The sequence below is a fragment of the Gymnoscopelus microlampas genome, assembly GCF_963454915.1.
Source record: "Gymnoscopelus microlampas genome assembly, chromosome: 1".
Lineage (NCBI taxonomy): Eukaryota > Metazoa > Chordata > Actinopteri > Myctophiformes > Myctophidae > Gymnoscopelus > Gymnoscopelus microlampas.
In genome coordinates, this window is record NC_139962.1 from 39,389,944 (window position 1) to 39,409,000 (window position 19,057).

The following is a 19,057-nucleotide window of genomic DNA, read 5'->3' on the forward strand; positions in this document are numbered from 1 at the left end:
CTGTCTCTCTCTCTCTCTGACTCTCACTATCTTTGTCTGACTTTCTTTGAGTCTCCTACCTGAGACTCTGCCAGGCATCAAATTATTGTCTCAGGAATGCGACAAAAACAAAACAATTTCCATGAATTCAAGGCTTTATGGGGTGTGTAATTGATAGAACAAAAACATTTTTTTTTGGGTGAGCTACTCCTTTATCACATTCACTGCCAGGGGCTTTCTAATGCTGGCAGATAGCTTCTGCCAGCATTTTTAAGCATTCTGACTAATTTTGTCATTGTGACCTCCCGTTCTCTTGTTATACCCAATCTGTGGGCTACTGTCTGTGGCTAAAACTTTACCAAAGCGCTTTACTTGCTTGTTTGCCATGAACACAGCCAACAAACTTCACTTCACTTCAGCAACAAATAAAAATTCTAAAGCTTATTGTGTTTGTAACTGCAAACAAACCTTTGATCTTCATCCCATTTAGACAGTGGAGCTCATCACTCAGATGAAAGCTATGCCGTCATCTGAGTGAATAAACGCTTTAGAGTAAACTTAGAGTAAACCCTAACGTGATACTGTATGTCATAAATACCTAAGACCGCAGCAATGTGTGCATAAACATGCTCATGCATTCGCTGCCTTACCAACAAGCCATTGGAAGCATGGATGGTGACGCAGCGAGAGAAGGAGTGATGGATGGACAGGTCGCTGACGGAGGTGGGAGGGTCGTAGCCTCCGACCGCATCCACGTCTCCGTTCATGTGGAAGTGGACCGGGTAGTGGCCCATGGACTGCTGGCCCATGTGAAGCAGCTCCACCCCGGACACGTGCACAGCCTTGAAGCCTCTCTCCACCTGGTGATGCAGAGAAAGGGGATGGAGGTGTGAGTCAGTCAGCATGACATAACGGTCAGACGAGGAGAGTGATTACGGGGTGAAGCTGAGATCAAGGGCACAGCGAGGAAGATTGAAGAAAGAACATTGTCCCGTCCATGGCACGGGGCAGATGTAAGTTTATCATTTAATATGAGTGAAGGGAGAGAGGCAGCGAGTGTCGAATGAATGAAAAACAGGTTTACTGTCCAGCTCAGGCCCAAAGGCTCTCATAAACCACCTCATGTGCCATCAGCAGGGTTTATCCCTGGCTTCCAGTATGGCTTCCAGAATGTGTGTGTGTGTGTGTGTGTGTGTGTGTGTGTGTGTGTGTGTGTGTGTGTGTGTGTGTGTGTGTGTGTGTGTGTGTGTGCGTGTGTGCGCGCGTGCATGTGTCTGTTTTGTGCAGGCGCAGTCGACGTGAGCCCTACACACACCCATGCATGAGAAATATGTGACATCTCCGACAGCTGGCGTTTGGGAGTTGTGGTGGAAATTCATAATAGGATATGATGTTTCCCCCTGGGGAGAGGGGAGAAAAACCACCAGGAACACAGATTCTCACTGTCTCTCTCTCTCTGAATCTCACTCTCTCTCTCTCTCTCTCTCCGATTCTCACTATCGTTGTCTGACTTTCACTGGCCCTCTCTCTGACATTCACTGTGTCTCTCTGATGTTAGAAGTTTATATGATCACAGGAGAAGTACGTTCATGATACTCACTGTCTCTCTGACTCTCACTGTCTCTCTCTGCCTCTCAATGTTTTTCTCTGACTCTCAATGCCTTTCTCTATATCTTTCTTTCTTTTCACCTCTTTGGATCCTTCCATCCACTTCAACCTCTCTCCACCTTTCTGTATTGTTATTTTCTTTCAGTCTCTGTATCTCTCCAACTTTATTATGGACTCTCTTTCTGTCTCCCCCCCCCCCCCCCCCCCCCACCCCCTCTCTCTCTCTCTCTATACCCTTGCAGTCTTACGCTGTAGGCCTACTAGAGGACTGCACTGGTTCGCCCTTTCCATCGATGGCCAGACGAAAGTGAAAAGTCTTTCTCTCCGATTGCACCACTTTCCCATTCCTTCCTTCTGGCTGATGATGTCTACCATCTGACCTACATTGTCTGACTTGTGTAATTGTTTCAATACCGCCTGATTAGAATGTGGCCGTTCCGAGCGTAATGCAATGGGAGGAATGCACCATGGGTCTCTGAGATAAGGATTGTGGCTGTCTGTCTTACTGACAAGCGTCTTGACACTTTTCAATAAACAACAGTCCTTTGGCAGGGACGCCAACATAAATCATGATTGGTGGGGTCAACAGGGCCGCCGCCTCTGACTCGACCCCATCATTTGATGTTAAAATCACTTTTTAATCCCAGTAAGTGGAGTTGGCGTGGTAGCTAGTTAGCCACGACAAACATTCTGTCACACATCTGGGTCCCTTTAGTTGTCGATGAGAGGCGTAGATTTCAGTTCAGAACAAATTAAATACATAATAACAATGTGCAAGAAAGAACTGGGAAAATGTTGGTGCCAAATTTTATTTGCCGATAACTGGAAAATGATAGCAGTGAATTGCTGTATGATTAGCACTTATTAAATCATCTCTTTGCTCTAATTTCTGATTGTTGTATTTGGGTCTGGCCTCTGTCCTCTTACATGGGCATCTAAGTTAACTATGTGATCCCATGACCTTAGAATGATAATGAATGAGAATAGCAATATGCTGTGTGTGTGTGTGTACACACACACACCTCCCTCTCTCCCCTTCCCCTCTCTCTCTAACTCTCTCTCGTACGCGCTAAGCACGTTCTGGTCTGATATCACACACAACCTCCTTCCCTCTATCCCCATTTCCCTATCTCTCCCTCCCTCCCTCTCTTTCTCACTGCAGTCAATGATCTGTATTCCGATTGGTCAATCTGTCTGTTATTTCTCGATAGCAGACGCTGTTCTGCCTCTGTTTAAATTGCTCTGGAAGCTTAAACTTGTCAATATTTTGTGTCAAATTGTTGATTTTATCCATACCGGTAGTGAGGTGGTCTTCATAGTAAAATAAACCCTGACAGGGTGGAGCAAGACTGACACAAACATGAGTTAAGATACATTTTGACAGAGCACATACACACAGACCACAGTAACTGTGTACATACACACATAGTTCAGGGACAATTGCGCCTCACCAGAATTGATCAGTCAAAACCAATCAAATTAACCAAATTGACCACCATAACCAAAGTGGTTAATTAAAAACTTTAAACAAAATAATTTTCAGATGTGTTACTATTAACATACTGTACAAGTTGTCCTTTGTTCCCATTGGGTATGAGATTGATGAGCAATTTTTCACCACAACTATTTGCATTTGGTTCAGGACATTTCTAAACTAATCAGGTTACAAATGTTTGTGGAGAAAATGACTTGGACTGGAACAACAACATTGGAGTGTTGTTGCTGTCTGGCCCTGGTTATATCCTTGATAAATACGGTGCGAGCACCCACTGCAGTACCTTCAAGTGTCCCCCGAATGTGTCAAACTCGAAGAACTTGCAGGCCTCGTTGCCATAGCAGCCCGGTTCCATCTCGCCGCGGAGCAGGATGTTCCGACTCAGCAGGCCCACCTCCGCCCTCATATCCACCCCATCCACCTCCTCTCCCATATGGATGAATTCAGCTTTGCCTGCAACACACACAGATGAGCGCACAAGCACACGTAGACACACACACACGCGCACACACACACAAGGATAAGAGACCCACACGCACGCATGTCCACACAAAGAGCCCTCATTAGTACTATCTACGTACAACAAACAACCCCTCTTTGTCAAACGTACCTGGCGGGTTAATATGCAAACATAACAATCACAGCGTTAAACCATCTGCTGGAAAGCAGTGCCTGGATATACAGACATCTGCTGACAGTGCTGTCTGCATTTTTAACACTTTTTGCTGGCCCAGCAAAACTTGCTGGGCATTTTTTTTTAAAGCAAAAGTGAAGTTTGTGATGATGATGTGCGTGTGTGTGTGTGTGTGTGTGTGTGTGTGTGTGTGTGTGTGTGTGTGTGTGTGTGTGTGTGTGTGTGTGTGTGTGTGTGTGTGTGTGTGTGTGTGTGTGTGTGTGTGTGTGGATGGACCAGATATAAGTGGACAAGTTGAGAGGTGGTCAGAGTTCGCAGATCTGGTCTTTCTTTCCCCATTTTAAAGTAGATTGGACAACCATCATGTATAATTATGGTAAAATCACAGAGAGAGAGAGAGTGATTGAGGGCCAAGAATGACTCAGAGATAGAGACAGCGACAAGGACAAAAACATACTGGGCTCAGCCCTGACATGCTCAAAACTAGGCTTTGCATTGTTCTGTTTACGTAAGATGCAGACACTATTTGCATCTTGGCTGTTTTTTAGAGGGGAAAAAAGTAATAATTCTCCAAAGAAAGAGAAGTAAACAGAACAGGAACGAGAAGGAAGTGGACAGAAATAGGAAAACAATCAAATCCACAGGTCCTCACTTCTCACATATCCACATTCTACTCTGCTCTGCAAATGTAATAATTAAGAAAACAAATTGACTAAATGAAAAACGTCCAGGCGCGAAATATGAAATCCAGATGGTCACGCCCACGCATCTTTAGTTTCGCTTTTTTCCTACTCCCTCCTTGTCTTCCTTCAATTGGCACAACTTTTAGAACTTTCATCTTGAATGAGCCAACTATTTAAGACACGGCAGCGGAAAATAAATGCTGTAGTTAAAGAAACCTGTGATCGTTTCTGATAATGGCTAGGTGACTGACTGACAAAAATGCAGCTTTCATAGAGCAATTAACCCCCTCGCATCCACAATGTTGTTTCAAGGAACATTTTTGGATAGAAATGCTCCAAATGCAAAGTAGATGACCACTAATGCCTAATGATGCACAGAAAATAGTAGATCTACAATCTTGGAGATCTGGTATTTTCTATGGGTTATCATTGTACAAAATAATATAAATAAGCCTTACTGTAACTCTGTGTGGGGCCTACAGATTATAACTCTTTCAACAGTTACAGGGACATTTCAAGAATAACAATATAAAACTGACAATTCAATTAAAACAACATTGATTTGTACATTATCTCCCTCTGACCTCCAAATTGTTAATCGATCTGCACAGAATTGGCTGGCTTTGAGAGTTGAGAGCTATTGAGTTTGAAAGTGTTCCTGTGAGTACTGCTGTGCATAACAACACTTGCCCCCATGGGGTGCTGGATAATGCCAATTGAAATGAGGAACATGACATTGAACCTGGCATCCCTATTTTGGGCATAACCCCCCCCCCCCCCTCCCCCACACACACATTTTTTTTTTAAATAACAAAACTTTGAATAAAAGAAAAACACATCACTCTATCATGTGCTGTGAGCTTGTAGAGCTGCTATTTTCACTATTTTTGAAATAGGGCTTAAGTGGTTAATAGCAGAGGTCAAAGCGGCATACTGCCATGGAAAACACGAGCTCAGCTCACTTTGGAACAGTAAATAGAATGTGTTTTTATAGCATAATTCTACAACACTACAACCAAAAATATCAAAATACCTGCAAAAGACTTTCCGAGGGAATCAATTCCCCCCCAAGCCACCTCTACAAGGAAAGAAGAAGGCCAGTAGACTGAGACAGATTCAGAGACAACTCAGCTGTGGCGGTGTGTGGCAGAGTATAAATTAAGCATAAGCATGGCCTGCCAGGGTGCAACCCTCACCAAGACCAGACAGACAAAAAGACTTGACATTAGAAAACATAAGGCAGATAGAGGGAGGCAAGGCAGGAGATGGATACAGATAGAGGACTTTGGTGGGGATGAGGACAGCAAAAGGACAATCTCGTTAGACGCAGATCCAAATGTGTCTACGCGCACACCAACACGGGTGTGTGTGCGCACGCACACACATAAATTAAACTTAGATGTTAAGGTTATTCCACTGAGACATATGCCTCGCTTCTAAAGTCCCTTTAATTGGCAGTGAGGTGTGTGTCTGAGTGTGTCTGAGTGTGTCTGAGTGTGTTTGAGCGAGAGAGTGTTCTCTAAATTATTTATTATAGCTCTTAATTGGCATGCTAAGAAGCTGCAATTGTGGCTCTGACTGGGCGATAAGGGCCCTCGTTCAGTCAGCCCGACTGAAGGCTTATGACTGCAGATCAACATACAATCAACTCCATCTTGAGGGAAATGAAACCCTTTCTCATGCAGCGGCAGACGAGCTGAGACAGGAGAACGTGCTGGGCCTTACGTTCACACGCACTGACCTTGAATCCCTCCACGGTCATACTCAAGATTTTTCTCACTGATGATAAATGTCAGGGTAGAAATAAAATACACTGATCCTATATGATCGCTTCGGGCCATCGATCAACTCCAGAGCATTTGTCTTTAAAGACTCATCATTGCGGCATTTAGAAGAGGCAAAAGTTCACAACGTCAAACCCAGGGAGAAGTTACTTGAGTCAAAACAGATAAATAGCCAAAGGCTTTCTTATTCTGTCTCTCACAGTCTCTTCCTTTCTTTCTCTTTATACTTGACTCTTTTTTATCACTTTTTTACACCTCCCCTTTCTCATTAACCTTCCAACACGCACTTGCCAACAACAAACACAACACACCCGCCCTTTTCTGCACCGCCTGGGGTGGGGGGGGGGGGGGGGGTAAGAGAAGCGATGTGATTACATTTCTTTGCTAAAAAATGTGCTTCAAAGTGGCACTAAAGCATTAATGCTACGGATTACAGTCAGGAGAGGAGACAGGGGGAGTGACATGGAGCAGTCACTGCCCCAAAAATAGGATTTTTGTTTATCATGGCGGACAGCCAACATCAGAACAGAGCTCGAGACGGAGGTGAGCAAGATGGTCGACTGATGTCATGATCCATCCAGGCAGCATAGACAAGCTCCCTGCCAACTTAAAGAGTGCTGCGACCATGCATCAGGTTAACGGTGACTATTTAGCCACTGCCATCTGAGCCTCTCTCTCCCGAGTCAAGGACAAAATGGCACTGCACTGCACTAGACCACTCTTTCCCAAACAGTGGGTCAGGACCCATTTGTGGGTTGTGGAACCATTTTTATGGGGTGCGGGTAAATATCCCTTTTTCATTTTTCATTTCATACATTTTCAAAAAAATCGAAGCAATTCCAGAAGTACAGTATATATATATATATATATATTTTTTTTTTTAACAAAGTAGTGAAAATAGCACATACGTTGTGAGCATGTAGATCGGCTATTTTCACTCGTTTGGGTCCCGGGGAGACATCAAATTTCTCTTTTGGCTCTTGAGCTAAAAAGCTTTGGAACAACTGCACTAGACTGTCAGGGTATGCAGAGGGACAACGGAGGCTGATGGCATTTGGACTGCTCGGTACAGGGGTGTGCTTTGCGCACGCATGCTTGCATACGTGGACATGGGTCCACCGGTGCCAGAGCCAGAGAACCCATGCACACCCAAACACACGAGTTAGAATGTGTTTGTGTAAGGGCTACATGTGCGTGCATGTGTTGTGGCGTGTGTGCATGACAGTGAATGGCCTCTCTCTCTCTCTCTCTCTCTCTCTCTCTCTCTCTCTCTCTCTCTCTCTCTCTCTCTCTCTCTCTCTCTCTCTCTCTCTCTCTCTCTCTCTCTCTCTCTCTCTCTCTCCCTCCCTCCCTCCCTCCCTCCCTCCCTCGCTCAGGCAGGAACACACACTGCCCCAGGATGCAGGCTTAGACTTTCCCTTGGCCCTGAGTCAGTCCAAACACCTTCCACAGACTCCAGCACAGAACTCTGGGCTGTCTGGACCTGGCTTCCATTACCGGCCGTCCCTCTGGATGTTTACTAACACACACTCCTTTCCATCGACTGAGCCTTATTTCCAATGCAAAGGTTTCCCAGGAGGTTAAGAACGGTGTCAGTCGGAATGGGATTTTAATCAGTTTAGGAGAGGATCCAAAGTTCCAAAATAAATGAATGGCTTTCTTCCAAATCCCTTAATGTCAAATCTGAACAGATCATAAAAGGAAAGAAATACATAATAAACAAACTCTCACAAACATGTGTTCAAAATGCATCACTCGAGAGACTCGTCATTTGACTTTCTCATTTTTCCCTATTCAAATGCAGTGCAGCAATTTTAATTAATGTGTTTCCTGCTAGTGCAAAGTGCCGCTGCAGGCAAACAAAAAGAGACAAAAAAGCGTAGGAAACGAAAAAGAAATACCGCTGCCGTAAAAGAACAGAGCGAGGTAGTCTCCTGTGGCAAACACAGGGGCCAGCCTTAACCACAGCACATAGCATGGATGACAGTCTTCTCACTGTGTTTACTGCATGCAGCACAACATTCTATCAGCAAGCAGAGTGTGTGGGCTGGGGGGATAAATGAGAGAATGTGTGTGTGTGTGTGTGTGTGTGTGTGTGTGTGTGTGTGTGTGTGTGTGTGTGTGTGTGTGTGTGTGTGTGTGTGTGTGTGTGTGTGTGTGTGTGTGTGTGTGTGTGTTGAATATTCAGAGGGACAAATGGCATAGGGTTTTTTCTTGTGTCTTGGAGGGAGTTGGGGATACGTGGCAGTTTTTCAGATGAAAGAGAGACACAAGCAAAAACATACGCACACACACGCAGACATTCACGCACGCAAACACACACACACACACACACACACACACACACACACACACACACACACACACACACACACACACACACACACACACACACACACACACACACACACACACACACACACACACACACACACAAACACACACAAACAAACACACACACTTTCCCGCCACACAGATAGTCCCCCCCAAACACACACACACACACACACACACACACACACACACACACACACACACACACACACACACACACACACACACACACACACACACACACACACACACACACACACACACACACACACACACACACAGCTCTGCAGTTGAACTGATTTAATGTGTGGCTGCTGGTAACACCAGAGCGCCAACATTCTGGTCCACCTCCTCCGGTAAGACAAAGCAAGACAATAAAGGAAGGGAGAGAGAGCTGGGATGACAGATTGGGAGGAAGATACTCTGAAAAGCAGGGAGTGATTATGTACTGTAATTATGGGCCTCTCTTCCACTTATGTCATGTCTCCCTCCATAATGAAATCTATCACAGAGATTACACAACAAGGTCCATGGAGGAAAGTTGAAGGGGCTTCTGAACAATTATATTACATCATCTTTGTGGCAAGTTTGTCTTTCTGCTACTAAGTGTGTATATGCAAATTCAATAAATAGACGTTTTTTGGGCAAAGTGCATACTTGGAGTAGTCCCAGTGGGAATCGAACCCATCTCACCACCGGGGCAGTGCCACAATCCTCCCACTCAGCCACGCATGAGTGCGTATGAGGTATGCTGCCATTTATTTATTTATTTTATATGTAAAAAATGATGTATACATACTGTATATAATAAGTAAGTCAGGTAAGTAAGTAGGTTGGAGAGGCTTATTGTCAGTATCAGCTGAGAACCAGAAGTCTATCCCCATGTCAATGCGCTAGACCCCTAGGAGATGGACTGCAGAAGTGGATCGTCACACCTACCCAAGTTGTGCTACTCATTCGCTGAGTTGGTGGTGACCGTGATCGAAACCATGAGTGCTCTACCGACTGAGCTACCCGGACACTATAATATGTAATATGTAAGTAATATCCACAGGGTTATTTTATCAATTTGTAACTCAGAGTGTACAAATGTAACCAAATGCACCCGGATGGGTCCATTTGATAACATTTGTACACACTCAAGAGTTAAATTAACACTGGGGATTTTACTGTGTAGTAAACATTCCCATGGTGTCATTGGTTGGTTGTGAATAATCCCTTTACTGTAAGCCTCAGCACCAGCAAATAAACTCACTATCTCATAGAGGAGGCAGCTCCATTCTCTTTGGAGATGATGCTGCCATCGCTGCAGGGGCCACAGTGGGAGTTAGAGCTTCCATTGCTCCAGGGCAGTGGGAAGGGTTTATATACTGTGTAGTATACTGTAGTAGGCTGCCGGGGCACAATTCTCCCCGGGGCTATTCCCGTCAATTATATTCCCAGCCTTCTTTAAGGACTCCTTTAGGGCCCCGGGGCTCAGTGTGAACTCTTATTCTCAAACTCTTTGCTTTCTCTCACTGACTTCACTTTCTGCCAGCCACAAGATGATAATGAGGTTAGTGGGGAAGTGGAGAATATACTTTAGATGCCAGCAAGCGTATGCGCTATACACAGACACTACACACTGTCAAATAAATGCACTCAATTTCATGCACACGCAGACATGCATAGAAAATATTTCATTGCTTTGTATCAAAGGGATATCTATCCAGCTGTCTGCTGGGTTCATGTAGCCATGTATTCAGAGGTCATCAATGGAGGACAACATCCACGAAGGCCTGTCTCACTGGGCTGTAGGACAGACACAGCCTAAAACCCAGTTCAAATATTCTATTTTAGACTGCTGCAGAGAATAATTGTGGCAGAGTGAACTTGACTCAAGACTCTAGAATGTCTCAAGAATGACTTTCAGAGTGTTCCCTATGTCAGCAGCATAGCCAATCAAGAAAGAGCACTGTCTACACGAAAAATGTGGAATTTTAGAATTAGCCGCTAAGGACATGGCTAACTCTGTGCTCACTGCTTTGTATAACTCTTCACCCCTTCACAAAGCTCACATCTGAACAAGGCAGTTTTAGAATGTTTACAGTTCGCATGTTCTCCCCGTGTCCCCTAGGGTAGGTACCCTCACAAAAAACATGCAGTAATCATGGTCTCTATACTGCCTCCCCCTGGTCAGCCGGGCAGCCGGGGCGCCTGATGGAGGGGAAAGGAACTGGTTGGAATAACGTGTTCCTTCCACACACGTCCTACCGGGGAAACTCTCCCCTGTCAGGTGATAGGAACTCATGCTCACTCCTCATGCATTGAGGGAAGCATGAGTTCAGTTTGGGGCTCTCCCCAGGCTGGCAGAGGGAGAGCACCGCCCAAGAACTTAGGCATTTGGCACTTTACAGTGTACTCTAACCTGATTTGATGTTTCATCCGCTCATGTCGCAAATCTTTGTTCTGAATTCAACTGGGCTTTAAGAGAAGGACGTGGAATGGAACACACAGCTCACCACACACTCAGTCAGTGCCTATTTACAGTAAGTGTTCCACCAGAATCCTCTCTCTCTCTCTCTCTCTCTCTCTCTCTCTCTCTCTCTCTCTCTCTCTCTCTCTCTCTCTCTCTCTCTCTCTCTCTCTCTCTCTCTCTCTCTCTCTCTCTCTCTCTCTCTCTCTCTCTCTCTCTCTCTCTCTCTCTCTCTCTCTCTCTCAGCTATTTTCAGCACACACACAAACAAACTATTCTCTATGTCAAATGAACTGTGTTCCATACCCACTGTTCTCTTTCCCAAACTCTTGCATCCCCTTTTTCTTTATTTCTCTCTCTTTTCTCCCTCTCCCTCTTTCTTGCTGTCTTTACTAATCTCTCTCTCTCTCTCTCTCTCTCTCTCTCTCTCTCTCTCTCTCTCTCTCTCTCTCTCTCTCTCTCTCTCTCTCTCTCTCTCTCTCTCTCTCTCTCTCTCTCTCTCTCTCTCTCTCTCTCTCTCTCTCTCTCTCTCTCTCTCTCTCTCTCTCTCTCTCTCTCTCATATAAACACATATGGGTGCACATACACACACAAGCATTTACAAACACACATATGCGTGCACACACACTCCTGTGCAAACAGAGCTGGCCTTGCATGATTTAAGGACAGAATGTGCATTGATTCTTAGTAGGTCAGTCATGCTGTGCTGGGGACAGTCTAAAAATATAGGCCGGGCACAAGTATTTAGAAAAACACCTCTCACTTTGTCCTCCATCATCACTCTCTTCTCTCTATCTACAGCAGGGGTCTTCAACAGGGGGTCTGGGACCCCTAGGGGTCCTCAGAGTAACTACAGGGGGTCTGCTAAATCTTTGTGTGATGGGGAACATTAGCCGAAAATAGCAGATCCACAAGCTCACAACGCCTCGCACTGCGAGGCGTTGTGAGCTTGTAGATCGGCTATTTTCTGAGAGTTGGTGTAGAAGGAAAAAGCAAAAGCCAAAGGTCAAGTTGACTAAATATTGGGGGTTTCAAAGGTTAACTGTTTGAAAATACATGTTTATCATGAATCCAACATATTGGAACAAATCTATGAACCTGCAGCATCTACAAAATCTAAGAAAATGTTTAATCTGCAACACAATCTAATTCAATATATTGTGGGGGTCCCTGCTTCATCTCTCTCTCAGCTAGGGGGTCCTTCGCCTGAAAAACGTTGAAGACCCCTGATCTACAGTATCAACACACTCTCCTCTCTATATCTCTCTCCGTTTAGCTTCTCCTTGTATTGCCGAACAGTGCAGCGATTAGAATGCTGATCTATGCTTTTTCTCTCCTGACCCTCTGGGATGTGCACAGCCTCTGGGCAAATTGCACCCAAACCTCTATACAAAATGTTCCAAAGTTAAATTCCTAAAAAAAAAACTGTAAGGAAGGAGGCAGACAAAGAATACTGTAGTAACAATGGCTGCTCATGTACACAGAAAAATACTCATTATTAAATTAAAGCTGCAATTCGGAACTTATTTTAATGGATAATTTAATGGATAATCCGTATGGTAGAGTATGTTAATGCAATATAACTAGCACATCTGCAGTGGATGGAGGTGGTCTGCCTATACACTCCTGGGTAGGACGCATACTGGTTGACAACTAGTACTGCCTGAAGCTCATAAGCACAATATCCCGCGCAAACAACAATTACGTTTTTGTCTCAGTGGCAGAAATTTGGCCTCTCATGCGGGAGACCCTGGTTTGAATCGCGAGCAGGACATACAAGTTATGGATTGCGGCTTTAAGACTGAGGATTTGTCTGCATAGTAGGGCTGGCGAAATTACTTCAAATCAATATCACGATTATTTCAAACCTTTGCCTCGATTATCATTAATGAAGGACTTTTTCAACTAGTGAATATACAGTGGCAGACCTACAAACTGTGTCGCATTGTGAGCTTCTACAATAGATCAGCTATTTTCACTATTTTCGTATGCCACCATTGTACAACGAAGTATAACCCTCAATTTTGTAGATAAAATAAAGAAATATTGAGAATATTCAGTTATAAGTCGGTTATTGGTTCTAAATACAGGATGGGTTTAGATATATTTTTGGTTAATTGTCCAGTGCCAGCCCTACAGTGTAGCAGAGGCTCACTCACCTTGGGCCTTGACCTGGTTGGGTGTGCAGGTGGTGCAGGGCAGCAGCTTGAACTCTTCCGCCTGGTGCATGGAGTAGTCTGTGCTGGACACCACCACCCGATCCCCGGCCCGCCAGCCCTCAGGAGGCTCAGCCAGCTCCAGGATGCTGCTGTTGGACAGTGTGGTGATGGAGATGGTGGCCTGGGGACGCACTGCAGGGACACATACAATACAACACTGGTTCATGTCAAGGACCCCCAAAGTGATTATGTATTTGGCCGCAGAGTAGACACCCATCTGAACATATTTTGTGCCAGAGACCGCCAACATTTTTCCAAATGTTTCAAAAAAATCTGATTTGCAAGCCTCGACTATTTTTGAATAGCTGAAGCATAAAATAGGGACCCCATTTTGAGAACCTTACATACAGTATCCAATAGCAGTTAATAAAAAATATGTTTTACTGTGTAGTAATAGAGAATACGGAGGTAAGCTACACCACTTAGAGTATTCTAGGGAGAACATTGGGCGAACATAGTAGATCTACAAGCTTTTGTGAGCTTGTAGATCAGCTATTTTCGGCAAAAAGATTTGCTGTAGAGGTAAACAAGGAGTAGACCGAGTATAGAGCCCTGGGGGAATAGGTATATACTATATAGGGTTTAAGAGTGTGTGTGTGTGTGTGTGTGTGTGTGTGTGTGTGTGTGTGTGTGTGTGTGTGTGTGTGTGTGTGTGTGTGTGTGTGTGTGTGTGTGTGTGTGTGTGTGTCAGGTGTCTGAGGTGATGCTTGGAGCAACACCTCAGAATGTTTCTGATAATAAGGAGAGATTTAAATGTCATGCAATGTTGTCAAAGGAAGTGTTCGTGTCAGGGCATTTTTACTTTCTACATGCCTGTGGCATAATACTGTATGTATATACAGTACATACAGACACAAATACACACGCTGAGTGTAGCCTGCAGGGTCATCACAGAGATTAGACTACTGTGTGTATCGTATTCTAGGTTGTCTAAGCAGCCATAAGTATGCAGATCTTCTGCTTTGAAATGGGATTCTAACGTTTGGGGTTTCACACATACTCATAATATTTGCAGAGATTACGATGGAATCCTGGTTTTAGCAGCTCAACTCAATTTCATATGACGGGCCAGGATTATGGAATCCAGCTGGGTTTTTCCAAAGTTCAAGCACCATCCAGAAGGATAAAGTATGTAAGAATGTTGAATGATATAATACATCTCTATTAACAGCGCAGGGAGCTCAACTTCTGCACAATGCGGCTGGAGTCTAGGACTAAAATCCTGTCGGACCAGTGTGCATTAAAGAAAGACAACTTGAATACGACAGAAAGGAGTAACTGCGGTAGCAGTAACTGGTGATGTCTCGGGGTGACTTGGCACTGCTGTGGGTCTGCGGTTCTCTTCATACTGAGCCCTGTAGACTCCGTACGTGGAGTTCCACCAAACCACCACAACGGGCAAATAGAAGCCGCATGTTCCCTCTCTCTTGGTTGCAGAACAGAAAGACAAAAAAGAGTGTGGTGGAAGAGGAATGTAAGTGAGATGCAAGCATAAACTACGTGTCACAAGAGAGACAGACAGAAAGAAACAGCAATGGAGCAATGTCTACTCCAATGGTTCGGGCTCCAACTTTTACATTTCAAGGTTTCCCCTTAACTCTGGCAGTATACAAATGGAACCTTGATAGATAGATAGATAGATAGATAGATAGATAGATAGATAGATAGATAGATAGATAGATAGATAGATAGATAGATAGATAGATAGATAGATAGATAGATAGATAGATAGATAGATAGATAGATAGATAGATAGATAGATAGATAGATAGATAGATAGATAGATAGATCGATCTTGGCCGTGTTCACGAGTGGGAAGCCGGCAGGGGAGGGTGCTCTCTGTCGCTGCACTATAGCGACTCTTATAGGTTGGTTATTGGGAGTGGAACTGGGAGGGATAGCGTCTTCCTCCTAACGCGTTATGTCCTCCCGGGTGAAACTCCTCATTGTCAGTTGAAAAGAAGCAGCTGGGACTCCATGTGTATAAGAGGAGACACATGGTTCTCTCTCTACACCCTCCCCAAGACCAACAATTAGGGGTTGGCAGTGACAGGGACTATACACATGGGGGTAGATTGGCATAATGACAAATGGAGTTGGAACAACATCTGTTCATGAGGGAATACCCCACCTGATAACAACTCTTCTGCTCAACTGATACCAATATATCTGATAACAAGTCCTCCCTCACTCACCTGATAATATATCTGATAACAACTCCTCCCTCACTCACCTGATAATATATCTGATAACAACTCCTCCCTCACTCTCCTGATAATATATCTGATAACAACTCCTCCCTCACTCTCCTGATAATATATCTGATAACAAGTCCTCTCTGAACACACCAAAACCAATTCCAAATCAACTGTAAGATGTTTTTGGCAATAAATGATGGAATATTGAATAATATACATGAATATTCTTATTTTACATGATCCGCCATTCCTGTAAAATAATTGGCCCGATGGAGTGAACGGAGATGACTGATAGCTCTGATAACAACTCCTCCCAAACTCACCTCACATCTATCTATCTGATAACAACTTCTCCCCCCTCACCTGACATCAACATATCTGATAACAGCTCCTCCCCCACTCACCTGACATCAATATATCTGATAACAACTCCTCCCCCACTCACCTGACATCAATATATCTGATAACAATTCCTCCCACACTCACCTGACATCAATCACGTCTGATAACAACTCCTCCCATATCGCTTCCCCTCATACCATTAGCAATCAGTGAGGTATTTATCCCTCGTAAAGTTTACTTGTCATTGTGCTTTGCATCTTGCACACCTCCATCACCCCATTCTCCCCCCATTTTTTCAAGTCTTTCCCCTCTAGCCTTGACTTTTCAGGTTCCTGATGGGGGTTCTTCCACCGGACACACATGCTTGATGGACTCAGGGGATTCACTCCACCCCCTGGAACCTTCGTCCCATACCCATTGACTGTCATCCCTGGCTCCTCTACCCCGTCTCTAGTCCTCCTTCATCACCTTTGTCCTCCATGCCCTCATACCCTCATGTCTCATTGTCCCCTTTCCCCTCATCGTTTCATCATCACACCCCTGCACCCCCTCACAGCCTTCTCACCCCTGCATCCCTTCACCTCTCATGCCTTCATACCCTTCTCACACCATCCCTTCATCACCCTTCATTCCCTCACATCCTTCTCTACCCCCTTCACCTCTCATCCCTCCACCTCTCATCCCTTCATCCCTCCACCTCTCATCCTTTCATCCCCTCACACCCTTCTCACCCCTTCAACCCCTTCACTCTTTTCAAGTCATCTCCACATCAACTTTCATACTTCTACATAAATAAACACCTAGAATCATTGTATTGTTACTTATTCATGTCAGCATTGGTAATATAATGGTACAGTATATACAGCACACTGGGGGGGGGGTAAAGGAAAAATGAATTACATCATGACAAGGTCCTGCATACAGATATCAATGGACCGGAGTTGTAGAACATTTACCATTATTGCTGTTTTTGAGCAATCAAATCGCAAACTAAGTCAGATGGCTGAGCTACAATCAGAAGATTTGTAGATTTGCTGTGGTTTAATGTTTTATGTTATTTAAATAACATCACACAAGTTGAAAGTTGCTTTTGACATACTGTATAGCCTGTTTACTATTCTTACAGTTATTCTACGCATATTATATTGACTATTAGTAAGCTAAACGATTTGCTGACAAAAGAATACAATCATGTTTAGTTTACCATAATACCATAGTACGGCATTATTTTCCTGATAGAGTCCTGTTGTGACAGTTGTATTGATGTAAACATGTTGGAGAGAAGATTTGATGGTACTGTATGTTGTATGTAGGGAATAGAAAAGTACTGGACTGGATATAGAATGCTTTTGTGTGATTAAATGCGGAGTAATTTTGTGTCTGACAGCTCAACAGTGAAATCACCCCTCTGATATTGTTTTAAGTTACGGTAGGTTACAAAGTGTGTGATTGGCTCACGTAACATTTCAGTTTGTTCATTTCACTCGTGATTGTCTCACACACTGAGCAGCAGCCCAATGGACTGTCTATTTGATTGGATTAAAATGTGAATATTGTAGCGTTCTGGGCTGTTAGTTGGCTGAGGAGAGACTTCACAGCCTGTTATTTTTCTATTCTATTTTTGTGTTATTGTTATTTGTCATGGTGACTGCATTAGGGGATTTATGTGTTATCTGTGATTAATGTTGTTGGTTTATGTTCATTTAACCATTTATTTTGGGTTACCTGCAAGCCTTAAGCCGATTAGCTCCATTGTTAACTTCAAGTCCTCCATAAAGAGCTGGCTGAATAGCAGCTGGACCTAACCATCAATTAGTTGAGTTGTAACAGGTTCCATTTACAGTGCCCATGTTGTTTCTTTCTGTTTTTGTCTTCTTTTTATATAGCCATGGGGTTACTCAGGGATTGAACCGGGAACCTTCTGATTCCCAAGCGGACGCTCTACCGCCTACAAATGAAAGATGATGTAACTCCATATCAATCACATTTAGAAGAAATGGTAATGTTTCCTATAGCCAGAAGTTGCTGTCTTGAAATATCTTTTTGACTTTGGTTCACCTGCCAGTGAGGAGCTTGCCCTGGAGGAGATAGCCAGTGTTTACTGTGGATTAACCCATCAAAACTGTAACCACTTTAACCATTATGTTATTTTGGCTTTACCTTGGCTATTCAAAAATAGCAGATATACAAGCTCATAGCGCAGCACATTTTCACAATTTATTTTTCAAAAATAGCCAAAGAAATCTAAAATGACACAGATGCGTTCCCGGATTGAACGGGTTAACACCCACAGTTCAACAGCTCCACTGACAGGTGCCCTGCCAGCCCATAGAAGCTACTGGTGCAGGGACAAGGATCGCCCTATAACCGCCCAGCTTCTGTCCCGCAAACGCGGCCAATTGTGCTCGTATGGACAGCCGGCCAAGCCAGGGGCACTGCGGAGGATTCAAACCTCTAATCTCCATGGTGGTGGACATGGACTTTACTCCTGCGACCACCTGTGTGCCCGGAACGTCCGACGAGTTTTATGTGCAGAATGTTACAGTACCATGCCCAAAGTCTGACTATACATTATTATATTATACAAAATCCTGCCATCCGATTAGCAGGTACGCCGGTTTATGGCGAGCTATTGGAGTTGGATTGGTGGACCAGGCCCAGATGAGGATATGGCTGGTGATGCCTGAAGCATCTTAAAGATTCATGAAAATACATCTGTGATTAAAAGTAGATCTGTATTCTGGCTTGTAGTCCTGTTCACTTCAATCACTGTTGCACCGATCGATCTTATCATAGCTTTAACCACAGGATTAAATGTACCCATCACTCTCTCTGTCAGACACCACACAGGCACACAAGCACGCAAGCAAGGTACGGAAATGGATGTCAATAAGAATTCAAAGAGCAAATATACTTTACAACACAGTAAAATCCTCAGTACTAATGTAACAATTTGTAACTCAGAGAGTGTACGAATGTATATTTGTATAAACTCATGAGTTAAATGAACACTGAGGATTTTTACCGTGTATACACTTGTGTGTTTATTTGAAGCAGCGTGTGTCTGTGTGTGTTTATGTGCATTAAGTCCATTTGCAGTGCAAGGCTGAGTTTTTGTTTAGACCACTCACCCTGGCCTTGTGAGGAATCTAGCTCTGACATGCCATCATCCCTGCCTCATCGCACGCACGCATGCATGCACGCACGCACACATGTGTGATACTTGATTTGTACTAGCGCCATGTTGTGCGCCGAAAATAGCAGATCTACAAGCTCGCATATCTGAGCTTGAAGATCTCCTTTGTTTGGTGCAAAAATACCGGTGC

At 44.1% G+C, this 19,057-nt stretch overlaps 1 protein-coding gene across 3 annotated transcripts in view; it reads right to left on the reverse strand.

Moving 5' to 3' along the window:
- cemip (cell migration inducing hyaluronidase 1) overlaps positions 1-19,057 on the reverse strand; it is a 127,261-nt gene that overhangs the window by 30,098 nt on the left and 78,106 nt on the right. For all 3 annotated transcript variants that reach the window (XM_084063821.1, XM_084063823.1, XM_084063822.1), the window contains 3 exons: positions 13,132-13,323; positions 3,366-3,535; positions 630-839 (listed from right to left, as the gene is read on the reverse strand). In XM_084063821.1, the coding sequence (XP_083919947.1) occupies positions 630-839; positions 3,366-3,535; positions 13,132-13,323 (572 nt within the window). The remainder of the gene's footprint in view (positions 1-629; positions 840-3,365; positions 3,536-13,131; positions 13,324-19,057) is intronic.